The sequence below is a fragment of the Choloepus didactylus genome, chromosome 25 (genome assembly GCF_015220235.1).
Source record: "Choloepus didactylus isolate mChoDid1 chromosome 25, mChoDid1.pri, whole genome shotgun sequence".
NCBI lineage: Eukaryota > Metazoa > Chordata > Mammalia > Pilosa > Megalonychidae > Choloepus > Choloepus didactylus.
The window spans coordinates 1457781-1470931 of NC_051331.1; the positions used below are offsets into that span (position 1 = coordinate 1457781).

General features: G+C 62.7%; 1 protein-coding gene across 2 annotated transcripts; it reads left to right on the plus strand.

Annotated features, from left to right (window-relative positions):
- Positions 1-7861, plus strand: ARRDC2 (arrestin domain containing 2). 2 transcript variants are annotated; one of them, XM_037818535.1, is made up of 8 exons: positions 1-627; positions 4793-4859; positions 5001-5148; positions 5431-5533; positions 5617-5873; positions 6053-6215; positions 6322-6461; positions 6718-7858. In XM_037818535.1, the coding sequence occupies exons 1-8, from the start codon at positions 369-371 to the stop codon at positions 6769-6771; spliced, it is 1191 nt and encodes a 396-aa protein (XP_037674463.1). In that variant the 5' UTR covers positions 1-368; the 3' UTR covers positions 6772-7858. The 2 variants fall into 2 exon arrangements, with proteins under 2 accessions (XP_037674463.1, XP_037674464.1); XM_037818536.1 differs by lacking the exon at positions 1-627 and adding an exon at positions 4299-4698 and having other exon boundaries at positions 6718-7861.
- Positions 7862-13151: the final 5290 nt, after the last annotated feature.

A 13151-nucleotide genomic window follows, 5' to 3' on the forward strand; every position in this document is an offset into this window, starting at 1 on the left:
CGGCCGAAAGGGTCGGGGGCGAGCGAGAGGGCCACAGCGAGCGGCGGCCGCTCTGGCGCGCCAGCCACATCCTCCCCGGCTGCCTCCGACTCCGCAGCCCCGACCCGAGGACCTCGGGGCCCGCTCCGCGCCGGGGGTGGGGACGGTTTGCAAAGTCAACAGGGCGGGCGCGCGGCCCGCACGTCCCCCGGGCCCGGACGCGTCAGGGGGCGGGCGCCGGGGACCAGGAAGTCCGTGGCCGCCGCGCGGAGACCGCAGCGCTCAGCACATCGCGGAGGCCGGAGGACGTCAGGGGGCGCCTGCGGCGGCGGGGTCGGGAGCCGAGACCCCGGAGGTTTGCAGGCGCGCAGTGCGCCCCGGCCCGCGCCATGCGCCCCGGAGGCGTGCGCAGCTTCACGCTGGAGCTAGCCCGAGGCCCGGGGGGCGCGTACCGCGGCGGGGAGCGGCTGTGCGGCCGGGTGCTGCTGGAGATGGCGGTGCCGCTACGGGTGCGAGCGCTCGAGGTGGCGGCGCGAGGCCGAGCGGCGGTGCACTGGTTCGAGGTCCGTAGCGTGGGCGTCAACGCGGTGTCCAGCGACTATGCGGCCGCCGAGACGTACCTGCGGAGGAGGCAGCTGCTGCTGGGAGGTGAGCCCCCCTCGGCCGGGACCCCCTTCCCGGGGTCTGGGTGCTCTCCCTCTTCCAGTGCCAGGATCCCCTCGAGCTAGAGGCTGTGCTCCGGAGAGAACCCTCGCCATGCGCAGGGACTCCCCTATCCAGCGCCTGGGGACCAATGGGTGGAGGTGGGAGATGCTCCTCTGGGTCTCAGGGGCCCCTTTTAGCCCAGGGTCCTGGATCCCTGGGCCCCAAAGAAAGCCCCTTCTCAGAAGCTGCCTCAGTTTACCCGGCAGTGTCCGCAGTTATGGGCTCATCATCGAGGTGGGGGAGTCTGGTGTTGTCTGTGGGGGAGGGGTGGGAACGCCCCCCAGAGGGGGAGCAGCCTCAGGGCTCATGGGGATGCGAGGCACCTGTCGCTACCCCGCCCTGAACCTCCATCCCCTGTGCCCCCCACCCCCAGGCCCTCGCGGGTCAGGTGCTGTGCGACTGCGGAGGGGAACTGGGCTTTTCCGGGTCCCCTGGCCACCCCCTCTGAGGTGTCCCCTTCTGCCAAATGGGTGGGTGGTGAGGTCGCTGACCAACCCGCATGGGAAACCTCCTCCAGGCAGCTCTGGGGGCCGGGTGGGTGGAGGGGAGGGGGACGGAGGGGCTGGGAAGGCACTTGCTTTCCCGAGATGCCTCAGGAAACACTGGGGCACTCTCACCCCACAGTCCCTGGCCCTGGGTATTTGCCAGTGGCTTCCTTAAACCTCTGTTGGGGCGGAGCCCGGGGCTCCCTGTAACCTCCGGAATCCCTGAACGTCCTGAAGACCCGACAGGAAAGCTGTTAGAGCCCAGAAGATGAGCTAGCAAAGTGGCCGGTGCAGCTCAGCACGCAGACACTGGTGGTGTTTCTGTACAGCAGCAGTGAACAACCCTAGAGGGAAATCCAGAAAACAACTGCATTTACAATCATCCATAAAATACTGAAATGCCCGGGAATACATTTTAACAAGGAGGAGAAAGACTTTTTACACTTAAAACCATAAATCATTGCTGAAAGATAATAAACAAGACCTAAATAAATGGAGGGATATTCTGTGATCATGGATTGGAAGACTCAATGTTGTTAAGATGGCAATTCTACACATCTCAACGCAATCCCAATCAAAATCCCGACAGCCTTCTTTGCAGAAATGGAAAAAACAATCATCAGATTCATATAGAAGGGTAAGGGGCCCTGAATAGCCAAAACCACCTTTTTAAAAAAAAGAACAAAGTTGGAGGACTCACATTTCCCAATTTCGAAATTCATTACAAAGCCACAGGAATCAAAACAGCATGGTACTGGCACAAGGATAGACATATAGACCAATAGTATTGAATTGAGAGCTCAGAAATCAACGCTCACGTCTATGGCCAACTGATTTTTGACAAGAGAATCAAGTCCACTCAACAGGGAAAGAACAGTCTCTTCCACAAACAGTGCTGGGAGAACTGGGAACCCACATCCAAAAGAATGACGGTGACCCCTACCTCACAGCATACACAAACGCTAACTCAAAATGGATCAAAGAGCTAAATAGAAGAACCAGGACTTTCAAACTCTTAGAAGAAAACATAGGGAAGCATCTTCAGGAGCTCATGTCAGGTTATGGTTTCTTAGACTTTATACCCAAAGCACAGCAATAAAAGAAAAAATAGATAAATGGGACTTCATCAAAATTAAAAACTTTTGTGCCTCAAAGGACGTCATCAAAAAAGTGAAAAGACAACCTACAGAATGGGAGAGAATATTGGAACAGTTACCTGATAAGGATTTAATATCCAGAATATGTAAAGAAACCCTACAGCTCAACAACAAAAAGAGAAACGGCCCAATTTAAATTGGGCAAAAGACTTGAATAGATGTTTCTCCAAAGAAGATGAACACATTGCCAATAAGCACATGGAAATATGCTCAGCATCATTAGCCACCAGAGAAATGCAAATCAAAACCAGGAGATACCTCTCCATACCGCTGGGGTGGCTAGTATTTAAATAAGAAAAAACATCAGAAAATAACGGGCGTTGGTGAGGACGCAGAGAACAGAAACCTCGGCTGTTCCTGGTGGGAATGTAAACTGGTGCAGCCGCTGTGGAAAACAGTTTGGTGGTTCCTCCGAAAATTAGATGTAGCATTATCTTCCAAGGCAGCTATCCTGCTTCTAGGAATCTGCCCAAAAGAACTGCAAGCAGGGACCCGGGGGGATGTCTGCACCCCAGTGTTCGTAGCAGCATATTCACAATAGCCAGAAGCTGTGCATCAACTGATGAATGGGGAAAACGGGGTCCAGCCACACCCTGGAGTATGACTCAGCCCCAATCCTAGTCCTGCAATGTGGATGGGCCCAGAAGACATGTGGTTGAGTGAAATAAGCCACAAAAGGACAAATAGCATATGATCTCAATGACAGGAAACAATCAGAATATGCAAATCCCTAGAGACAGAATTAGATTAGGGGTTACCCAGCAGGATGTGGGGGAGTGGGGTTAGTGCTTAAGGGGCGCAGAGCTTCTGTTTGGGGCCATGGAAGGGTTTTGGTCACGGATGGTGGTGACAGCAGCACAACACTGTGAATATAATTAGCAACACTGAACTCGTTATTTCTTGAACGTGGTTAAAATGGAAAATGTTATGTTGTACATACATTCTCACAATAAAAATTTAAGGTGAAAAAAACCCAAAACGCTGGAGGAGCAGAGCCGCCCGCCTGCTGTGCAGCCTCCAGGAGGCCCCGTCCCTCTCTGGGCCTCCCGGAGCCTGTCTGTGAAGTGGGTCAGCCCCGCCCTGGCGCCGTCACCTGGCCGCATTCCGGCCCCTGACCCCTCCTCCGGGCAGCCCTTCAGGCTCCTCCCTGTGCGCCCTGTCTCCGCCGCCCCCCACCACTCTCTTCGGTCCTGTTCTGACCCCCGCCACGGGCTGGGGGTAACCGTGTTCGTCTGCCCCTCGACGGGGATCCCGGGGGTCCCTGAGCCAGGCCGGAGGGATCAGCCCGGGTAGGGGGTTTGGGTCTGAGTAGCGGCGCATGCGCGGCACCAGGGGGCGCCCGCGGCCCGAGGACGGCCTAGAGCCCGGCGCCGGCTCGCCTCTGGGGAAACTGAGTCCCAGGGAGGCACCGCCCTGAGGGGCACTGCAGGCCTCGACGCGGGGTGCCTGGAGCGTCTAGTGCCCCTGCCCCTGCCCCTGCCCCTGCCTGTGCGGTCACTGGGGCTGAGGGCGCCCGGAGTGGGGCCCTAGGGGGCGAATAGGAGCTCGCCAGGGGCTGAAGGCTGGGGAGGGGCGTCGGACAGGGAGCGCGGCTAGGGCGAGACCCCGCGGCGTGTCGGGGGCGGGTTGGCGATCCTGGCTTTCTCCCGACTGCACAGTCGGGGAAACTGAGGCCTCACGAGGGGTCACTGGACCAGGGTGGGCGGAGAGGGGGGCCCACCCCCATCCTCCTCCTGGCCCCATCTCACAGACGGGGAAACTGAGGCCGGGGTTGGCCGCGGAGGGCTGGACGTGCCCCGAGTCACGTCTGCAGGGAGCGGCCTGTTGGTGATTAAGTCGGGGGGTCAGGGTGACCTCAAGGCCTGGCCGCCCCCGCGCCTCAGTTTCCCCCTGGGCTCCGCCCCTGCCGGCGGGGGCCGGGCTTTCCCTCCATTCCTGGACGGAGCCCCGCCTCTCGCCGCGCCACTGGCGGATCCCTTCCGGGGGCGGGGCATCCGCGTCGCCCCGCCCCCCCGTGCGCCGCATAAAGGCGCGGCCCGCCCAGCGCCGGGAGGCTTGGTCTGGAGCCGGAGTCCACCGCGAGTTTCTCCGTGGCGGGTTCGCGTCCCGCGCGATGCTGTTCGACAAGGTGAAGGCGTTTGCGGTGCAGCTGGACGGCGGGCCGGTGTTCAGCGGCGGCCAGGCCGTGGCGGGCCGGGTGCTGCTGGAGCTGGCGGGCGCGGCGCGCGTGGGCGCCCTGAGGCTGCGCGCCCGGGGCCGCGCCCTTGTGCACTGGACCGAGTCGCGCAGCGCGGGCGCGAGCACCGCGTACACGCAGAGCTACCGCGAGCGCGTGGAGGTCGTGAGCCACCGCGCCACGCTGCTCGCGCCAGGTAGGCGCCGGGGGCCCCGCGCCGCGCGCCCCGACGGCGGGGACCCCGCGACTCCGACGCCGCCCTGAGCCCCGCGCTCTGCTCGCTCCCGCAGACACCGGGGAGGCCGCGACGCTGCCGCCCGGGCGCCACGAGTTCCCGTTCAGCTTCCAGCTGCCCCCGTAAGTGCGGGGGGTGGCGGGCGCAGGGGATCCCACGAAGCCTTGGAGCCCCAAGACTGGTGCCCCACCCAGGCCCTTGTCTCCCCGTTGGGGACCCCCACCTGTGCGTCTCCACCCCTGAGGCCCCTCGCGCGCCCCCAGGACCCTGGTGACGTCCTTCGAGGGCAAGCACGGCAGCGTCCGCTACTGCGTCAAGGCCACCCTGCACCGGCCCTGGGCGCCCGCCCGCCGCGCCAGGAAGGCGTTCACCGTCATCGAGCCGGTGGACATCAACACGCCCGCCCTGCTGGTGCGTGGCCCCGGGGGGCTGGCCAGGCGACTGGGGTGACAGCTGTCGGGGAGGGGGGCGGACGGGGAGGACAGTGGATGGGGTGGGGATTGCACCAGCGCCTGTTTGCTGTGTGGTTCTGGGCCAGCGTCTCACCCTCTCTGATCCTCAGCAATTTTTGCGGCTTATTGAGTGCAAACTACACATTAATTTTTGGTTTTATAAGGTGGGCCTGTTTTACAAAGGGTTCTGGGGCTCCCTCCGTGCACGGTGACCCGTGGGTTTCCCTTTCTTCCATGGCAGGTCCCCCAGGCAGGCACGCGGGAGAAGTTGGCCCGGGCCTGGTACTGTGACCGCGGCCTCATCTCCCTCTCGGCCAAGATTGACCGCAAAGGCTACACGCCAGGTAGCAGGCGGGCGGGGCGGTGGGCTGGAGGGCCGACATCGGGGCGGTGTGGGGAAACTGAGGCCCGGCCCACCCCGCTGCAGGCGAGGTGATCCCCATCTTCGCCGAGGTCGACAATGGCTCCAGGCGCGCCGTGCTGCCGCGGGCGGCCGTGGTGCAGACACAGACCTTCATGGCCAGGGGCGCCCGCAAGCAGAAGCGGACGGTGCTGGCCAGCCTGGCCGGGGAGCCTGTGGGCCCCGGGCAGCGGGTGCTGTGGCAGGGCCGGGAGCTGCGGATCCCGGCCGTGGGCCCCTCCATCCTGCACTGCCGCGTGCTGCGCGTGGACTACGCCCTCATGGTATGGGTCCCGCTAGCCAGAGCAGGCGGGGGGCTGCGTCCACTCCGTCCCCTGGACCGGGGGTTCCTGTGATGCAGGGAGGGTTGGGTTGTGAAGCAGGGAGAGTTGGGAAGGAGGGAATGGGAGCCAGGTGTGGCCGAGGCTGCCTGGGCGCCGTCCATCACGCCTCACTCTGCCAGGTCTGTGTGAACATCCCTGGCACATCCAAGCTGCTTCTGGAGCTGCCGCTGGTCATCGGCACCATCCCCCTGCACCCCTTCAGCAGCCGCTCGTCCAGCGTGGGCAGCCACACAAGCTTCCTCATGGACTGGGGCCTGGGGGCGCTGCCTGAGAGGCCTGAGGGTGAGCTCTGCGTCCTGCTGAGGGGTCCCCAGGCCTCAGGCCCCCACCGGTCCCGGCTCCTGCCTCCCGCTTCTGCCAGCCTGACCCACCTGTCTCCCCCTTCCAGCCCCTCCCGAGTACTCCGCAGTGGTGACCGGCGAGCAGATGGTCCCTGCCCCACCACTGCAGGACTCCAGGGGCCTCGAGGACCCCTTCTTCGCCTACATCCAGGAGTTCCGCTTCCGCCCGCCGCCCCTGTACTCCGAGGTGAGCTGAGGGTCTGGGAACCCCCTATGGCTCTCCGGGACCCCGGAAACCCACAACAGGGTTGGGAGATGCGGGAAAGGGACTTTAACTTGTAATGGAAGAACTCCTATACATACCTCAGTGCCCCAACCCACAGTCTGCCCAGTCTGCTCTAGGTGGGGCCCCTTGGTAGCCCCTTCCCTGGCCGTGTGGGGCCGGGGTGGGGTATGTCTGAGCCTCCGGTTTCCCCGAGGCTTGATGGGAAGTTTTGCTTTAGGAGGACCCCAACCCCCTGTCAGAGGCCATCAGGCCACGCTGCATGACCTGCTGAGAGGCAAGCGGACACCTTGATGGACAGGGCCACACACGGGCTTCAGCCACCATGGAGCCAGGGCAGACCAGTCTGACTGCTTTGAATTGGGGAAACTGAGTCTCAGAAACGGGTGGGGCTGTTTTGAGTTCCCGGGACAGATGAAGAGTCAGGCTGGAATCTGACGGATCTGGTCTGGCTGTCCTCACGAGGCACTGAATGCCAAGTGCAGGAGCCGAGAGACTTTAACCCATGTGTGTCCAGCCTGGGGGCAATGCTGGGGTCCCCCAGGAGCCTCCAGTACAGGGGAGACAGCTGGACACAGACAGCCTCAGAGGAAGAGAATCCAGGGCTGAGATCAGTTCCAGAGGGGGAGCTGGGAAGGCGTCCCGGAGGAAAGGGCATTTTAGATGAGGCTTTGGCGTATGAATAGGAGTTCAGTAGGCAGGTGCGTGAGAGGAAGAAGTTGGCGAACGTCAGAGCTGAGTGCTCTTTGGAGCCCACCCCCTTCACCTGAGTGGGGAGAGATGGGGGCTCAGGTAGCCCGTGCCTTGAGGCCACACAGCAAGTTCAGGGGGTGAGAGGACCCAGGCATGAGGTGTTTGCAGAAGCAGGTCGTTGGAGCTGCGGGGGCCTGTGGGGTCGGGGGCAGCAGCTTCAGCCTTCAAAGCCTTTGAAAGCCAGGGATTCCTGGCCCAGCTGGGACAGTCTGTGGGCTCCTCCAGGTACCCCAGACCCCAGAACCCGAGCCGCTTGGTGTGTGGCTGGGGAATCCCAGCCCCAGAGAACAGACAAGGCCAGCTGCATAATTTGTGTAATAAAAAAGTGGATCCTCTTGTCCAAAAATGATCGAGAATTTCAAGACAGCCGCAGTCAAGCATTAAACCACGTGTGGGGCCTGGGACCAGCGGTCTGGCTGGGGTGATGGGGAACTGGGGCATTTCTGGGGAGCCCCTAACTGCAGAGTTGCAGCCCTGGCTGGGGGCGGGGCCTCCACCTGGGACTGAACATTTCTGATGAACCTTAAAAAGTTGCTCCCTTTTGTACAATTATTTTTTTAAATAAAAGTGTGGAAGGAGAGACCGGGTTTATTTATTTTATTAAAAAATTTTTTTAATCCCTGATTGCTGAGATAGCTGGGGCGGCCTGACCCCTGGCACAGCCCCTCCTGAGTCATGAATCTCAGGGACTGAATTCAGGCCAAGGAGGGCTGAGGGGAAACTGAGGCTCAGGGCGGAGAGGTCCTGGTCCTGGGGTGCCCAAGGGGGGCTGAAGCGGGGCTGGAGTGGACCCCGGGAGGGTGGAGAGGCAGGTCTGTTTAGCTCCACCCAGCGGACGGGCCATGGCCTGTGTCTCCATCAGTGGACGGACGCGGGCTGCTCCTGCTTGGGGCTGCGTGGACGTCGTGTACAGGTTTTTATTTCAAATCACGTGGTGACAGGCAGTCGATTTCTGGAGTCGCAGGTGGGGAAACTGAGAGCAAGAGAGCCAGGTGGCTGCCCAGGCCCCCCATGTCCCCCACGGAGCCCGTGACCCCACTCGCAGCCCCCAGCTGAGCACCCGCCTGCACCATCGCCCGAGCTGGGGGCAAATTCCAGCCGGGGGCGGAGGGCTGGGCTGTGCAGGGACGGGGACTGGGGGTGCTGGGTTCCTGGCCGCCAGGAGATGCCCGACCACCTGGGGCCAGCCGGCCTCAGTTTCTCCATCAGACCCCAGGACACCCCTCCTCAGCAGCCCCCAGCCAACTCTGCTGCTCCAGTCTGAGATGGGCCTTGTCTTCCAGGCACCTTCGGCTCTGGAGGCCCCCAGTCCCCTTGACCCAGTCACCTCCGCCCCAGGCAGCTGGGCCAGGAATGTTCCGGATTCAGGGCTCCTTGGGGCGGCTGTGGAAGGAATGTCCCAAGACGGGTGAGCTTCCCGTCAGCCGGGGCATGCCAAAGAAAAGATCCAGCTTCCAGATCTGAGTTCCCAAACTGAGAGGGGCCTGGCAGTGGAGGCAGACGGGGTTCCATGAAGGGGTCCCCTCCGTGGAGCTGGGGAGGATGGGCTCCCCCGGAGCCCCTGCACCTGCGGGTGCTGGCACTCCCCCCCGACAGAGACGGGATTTCTGGTTCAGGTAAATGGCAGCCCGGGGTGGAGCTGGCCCGGTCTGTCTGGGTTCAGGCAACTCCTGAGGAGGCAGGGACTGCCCACGGGGCCTGGGCGGGCGGCCGAAGATTCTCCTCCCCGGAGCTGGCACCCACCCACCCTCCAGCTGCTCCGAGCTCCCTGGTGTGACTAAACTTCCAAATGTCTCCCATCCCGGGGCCCTCGCACATGCCATTCCCCCGCCTGCTCAGCCTTGGCCTCACCTTTCAGGACCTCTATCCTGGCTGAGGTTCCCACCCCCGTCACCCCTTCTCCCTGCTCCGGGTCTTCAGTGCACTCTCCTGCTCTCGGAAATTCATACTTAGGTATTCATTTCTTTGTCTATAGCCTCCCAGAGGCTGAGCCCCGGCGGCCCCAGCTCACAGCAGGCATGGGGGGGGGGTGTTGACTGGCTCACTGGGGGGGACCCCGCCCCACCTCCCGTGGTGTCGGGGTGCTCCCAGGGCCCTGTGCATCAGACCTTGCCTGGGTTCCCCGTCTCCCTCTGTCTCTCACCAGCCCGGCTGCCACCTGTCGCCTCCACCCTGGCCCAGGCTGGCCAGGCCATGGGTGACAGCGGGCAGGGCTCCGGGCGCTTGTTTTCCTCCGGGGCTGGCGGGGGGCCGAGCTGGGCTGCCGCTCAGGAATCCTCCAGCACATTCCGTCCCGGGCAGGCTGTGCCGGGGCAGGCTCAGGTTACAGGATGGCGCGTCCTGGGGTCCTGGGACCCCGCACCCCAGTGCCTCCTCCCCGAATCCCCCCATCTGCTATGCGCTGGGGGCAGCTCCTCCCGGCCCAGGGCCTTCGCACCTGCCGGCCTTTCTCCCACGGCCCCTCACCTGTGTCCCCTCCCAGGCCCTGTCAGTCCCCTCTCTCCCCCACCACATTTTGCTTCCTGCCCCTTCTAACCAGCAGTTGCATGAAGGCTGGTTTTTGGACGTGGCCTCTTGACCCCAGGGCCTGACACACACAGGAGGGGCTTGAAAAACATTCTAGACTCGCCGTCAGCCTGCACAGCCGCTGGCTTCTCTGGGGGGCTTTACACCCAGGACGGCTGCGATGCACACGCGAGCGTGCACTCGTGTGTGCAGATGTCAGCAACACACTGGGACACAGAAATGAGCCAGGGGACACAGACACAGGTGCCTGGGACCTCCAACAGCACAGACCCGCACAAGTGCGTGCACACATGTGTGTAAAACGCGCTGACACCTGTGGGAACACATGCCATGCAGACGTCATAGTCACAGGTGGCCCCAGAGGGGCTGTGGCCGAGTGTGTGCAGTGGACACCGGTGGGCACAGGTGGGGCCGTTAGGGCCTCTGGCTCACAGGTGTGGGCAGGTGTGGGTTTGAGCCACACCTGTCCGGACTGGCTGTGGCCCCGCCTCCGCGTCCCCATCCTCCTCCCCAGAGCGCCCTGCTGATTAGGGAAGGCTGGAAAGTCCCAGAAAGCTGTGGCCGGGCCGGGCGCCCAGGAGGAACCAGTGACTCAGCCGGCAGCGGGCAGCCCCAGGGCGCCCGAGAGGACAGCAGTGACGGCCTCGCCTGACTCACAGCTGGGGAAACCGAGGCACCCAGGGCCCCACCGGGATGGGGCAGGGAGGGCCCTGGCCTTCACTTCGTTGTCATCGAAACAACGGAAAATCGCAGGCGCTGGCGAGGACACGGAGAAACAGGAGCCCTGGGGCCCTGCCAGGGATGGAAACGGGGGCAGCCGCGGCGGAAAAAGCCTGCGGGTCCCCAAAAGACTAAACAGAATTACCAGAGAAGGCAGCAGTTTTGCTCCCGGGTGTAGACCCCAAACGACTGAGCACAGGGCTCGCACAGATGTGTCCCCCTGGCTCCCCAACGCCGCAGCCACAGGGGCTGGAACAGCCCTGGTGTCCATCGATGGGGAGGCACGGGGCTCCGTCCACAGCGGACAATCGTTCAGCCGCGAAGCGAAGGGGCGCACATCCTACGCCCCCACACGGCTGAACCTGGGAGACATACGGGGAGAAAGGAGCCAGACACCAAAGGACAGAGATCGAGTGATTCCACTTAAATGAAATACCCAGGCTGAGCAAATCCCCCGAGATGGGAGGCCACAGGGGGTGGGAGGGGAAAGGGGTGCAGTTTGTGACTTGGGGGGTGGGAGTGTTTAGTGATGGACAGTGATGGTGGTGACACAAAATTATGAATGTGATTAAGACCTGAATTACACCCTCAAAAACCGTTAAAATGGCCAATTCCCTGTTACGTATGTCACCACAACCACATTTTTTTAGGGGCACCTGCGGGGGGTGACGTGTGACCCAGGTGTGGCCACCTGGAGCCCTCGACCCCAGAGCTGCAGGACTGGCTCAGGGCTGTGCACATGACTCCCATCTTGGGGGATTTGCTAAGCCTGGGTATTTCATTTAAGTGGAATCACCCGATCTCTGCCCTGGGGGTGGCAGGGGTTGCCTTAGGGACCGACAAGAGGAAAGTGGAACAGAGAAGAGTCCCAGGGACATCGTGCTGGGGACAAAGCCAGATGCTGACCACTCAGCCCCATACATCAGGGAGGGCTGCCAGGAGGAGGGGGGCATGGGGGTTAGGGCTTTGACGGATGAAGAGAAGTTCACCAGGGAACTAGGAAAGGGCGTTCCAGCAGGGGGAGCAGCCTGTGCAGACCACAGTAGCAGGAGAAAGCCGGTGAGTCCCCGGCTACCCAGTGACCCAGTGGGGCGGGGAAGCTGCAGCCGAGCTTGTTTATTTGCTCCAGGACTCAATTCTCTCTCCCTCCTTCCCCGAGGGTGGGACTCAATCTGCTTCGCTGGCGGCTGGCGCTTCGTGATGCGAGCAGGTCATGGGGCCTGAGCCTGGGCTGGGAGCCAGGCCCTTGTCCTGGGGCTGTGGGGGGCACAGGTGGGGCTGGAGGGGGCATTTCCCCATCTGGGACCCCCGGCCGGGGATGAAGCTCAGGAAGGGAGCAGGTGAGAGCCGCGGTGGCCCCGGCCTGCTGGTCCCCACCTCCTACCCAGTGTGACCCCTGGGGAGGGGGTCCTCTCTGAACCTCAGTTTCCTTCTCAGGCTGACCTTGCTGGGGGAGCCCAGGCGGGGGTGGGGTGGGGGGGTGGGGGTGGGGCGGGCCTGTGGAGAATGCCCGTCTGCAGTTTCCAGCCTCTCTGAAAACGGGAAACCGGCTCTCTGGGGAGCCTCGGCTGCACTTCCTGAGCCTCCCACGTGATGCATGTGCTGGCGTGTGCTGGCGTTTGCACGCGAGTGTGTGGGTGGCCTGGGACCAGGCGGAGGCTGGTTGCACCCATGTGTTAGCGTGGGGTGGGGGCTGCAGACACGAGGCTCAGAGCACCCTGCCCAGCCCTGTCTGTGGCCTCGCTCTCCAGCCAGGCAGCTCGACTCCACCTCAAGGCCTTCGCACGTGCTGTTCCCTCGGCCCACAGCCCTTCCCTGCAGCCCTCCCCCCTGCCCCGGCTCAGAGCCCCCCACCTCCCTGTTCTCTTGCTCGGCCCCTGTCAGGCCCCTTCCTTGTGCCTCACAAATTCAGGATGAAAAAGTCCTAGATTTTCTGGCTGTCTTCCCACTGTTGGGGTCCCCAAGAGGGTGGGTGGCAGCACTAGGGGTGCCTAAGGGGCACGTGATGATGCGTGGGCGTGGAAAGCAGCACACGGGGGGCCGGAGAGTCTGACGCACGGATGAGGAGAGCCCCGAGTGGCCCCACGCAGAGGTGCCTGGGCTGCACCCCTTTATTTTCACCTCAGCCCCCTGCCCAGCTGGGAAATCCAAGGCCAGGAGACGTTCCGTCCTGCAGCCCTCCTCTGCTCCCACACCCTCCATAGCTCCCCATTGCCCCCGGAGGAAACCCAGCTCTCCCAGCCCACCCACGGCGTCCTGCCTGGGGAGACAAGGGGCTTTCTTGCCGCAGCCTGGAGCTCGTCCCTTGGGGCCTCCTGGGGTCTTGTCCTCACCCTCCCAGGGGCCAAATCCCCACGTTGGACCCACAGGCCGGACGGGGCTTGCACGGGGGAGATGGATTTGTTTGCACATGCAGGGACCCTGCAGGCCGCCGAGCGCCAGCGGGTCCCAAGGGAGAGCCGAGGACACCAAGAAACCAGGAGGCGGCAAATTCCCCACCAAGGGCCAGGGGTCGGTGCCGAGCTCCCGGCCGTGTGGGGACGGTCACTGGCAGGCCACGCGGAAACCAGAGTCCCGTCCACTGCCTGCATCACCCGCTCTTCTTTTGATGCTTTTTCAACCATTTTAAAATGTAGTAAAAGCTGAATATTCCCC

Excerpts from the sequence above, each read along its gene's own strand:
- ARRDC2 (XM_037818535.1), top strand. The coding sequence starts at position 369 with ATGCGCCCCGGAGGCGTGCGCAGCTTCACGCTGGAGCTAGCCCGAGGC. Across the intron at positions 5,534-5,616 it reads CCGCAAAGGCTACACGCCAG|GCGAGGTGATCCCCATCTTC; the intron begins GTAGCAGGCGGG and ends ACCCCGCTGCAG. Across the intron at positions 6,216-6,321 it reads GCTGCCTGAGAGGCCTGAGG|CCCCTCCCGAGTACTCCGCA; the intron begins GTGAGCTCTGCG and ends TCCCCCTTCCAG.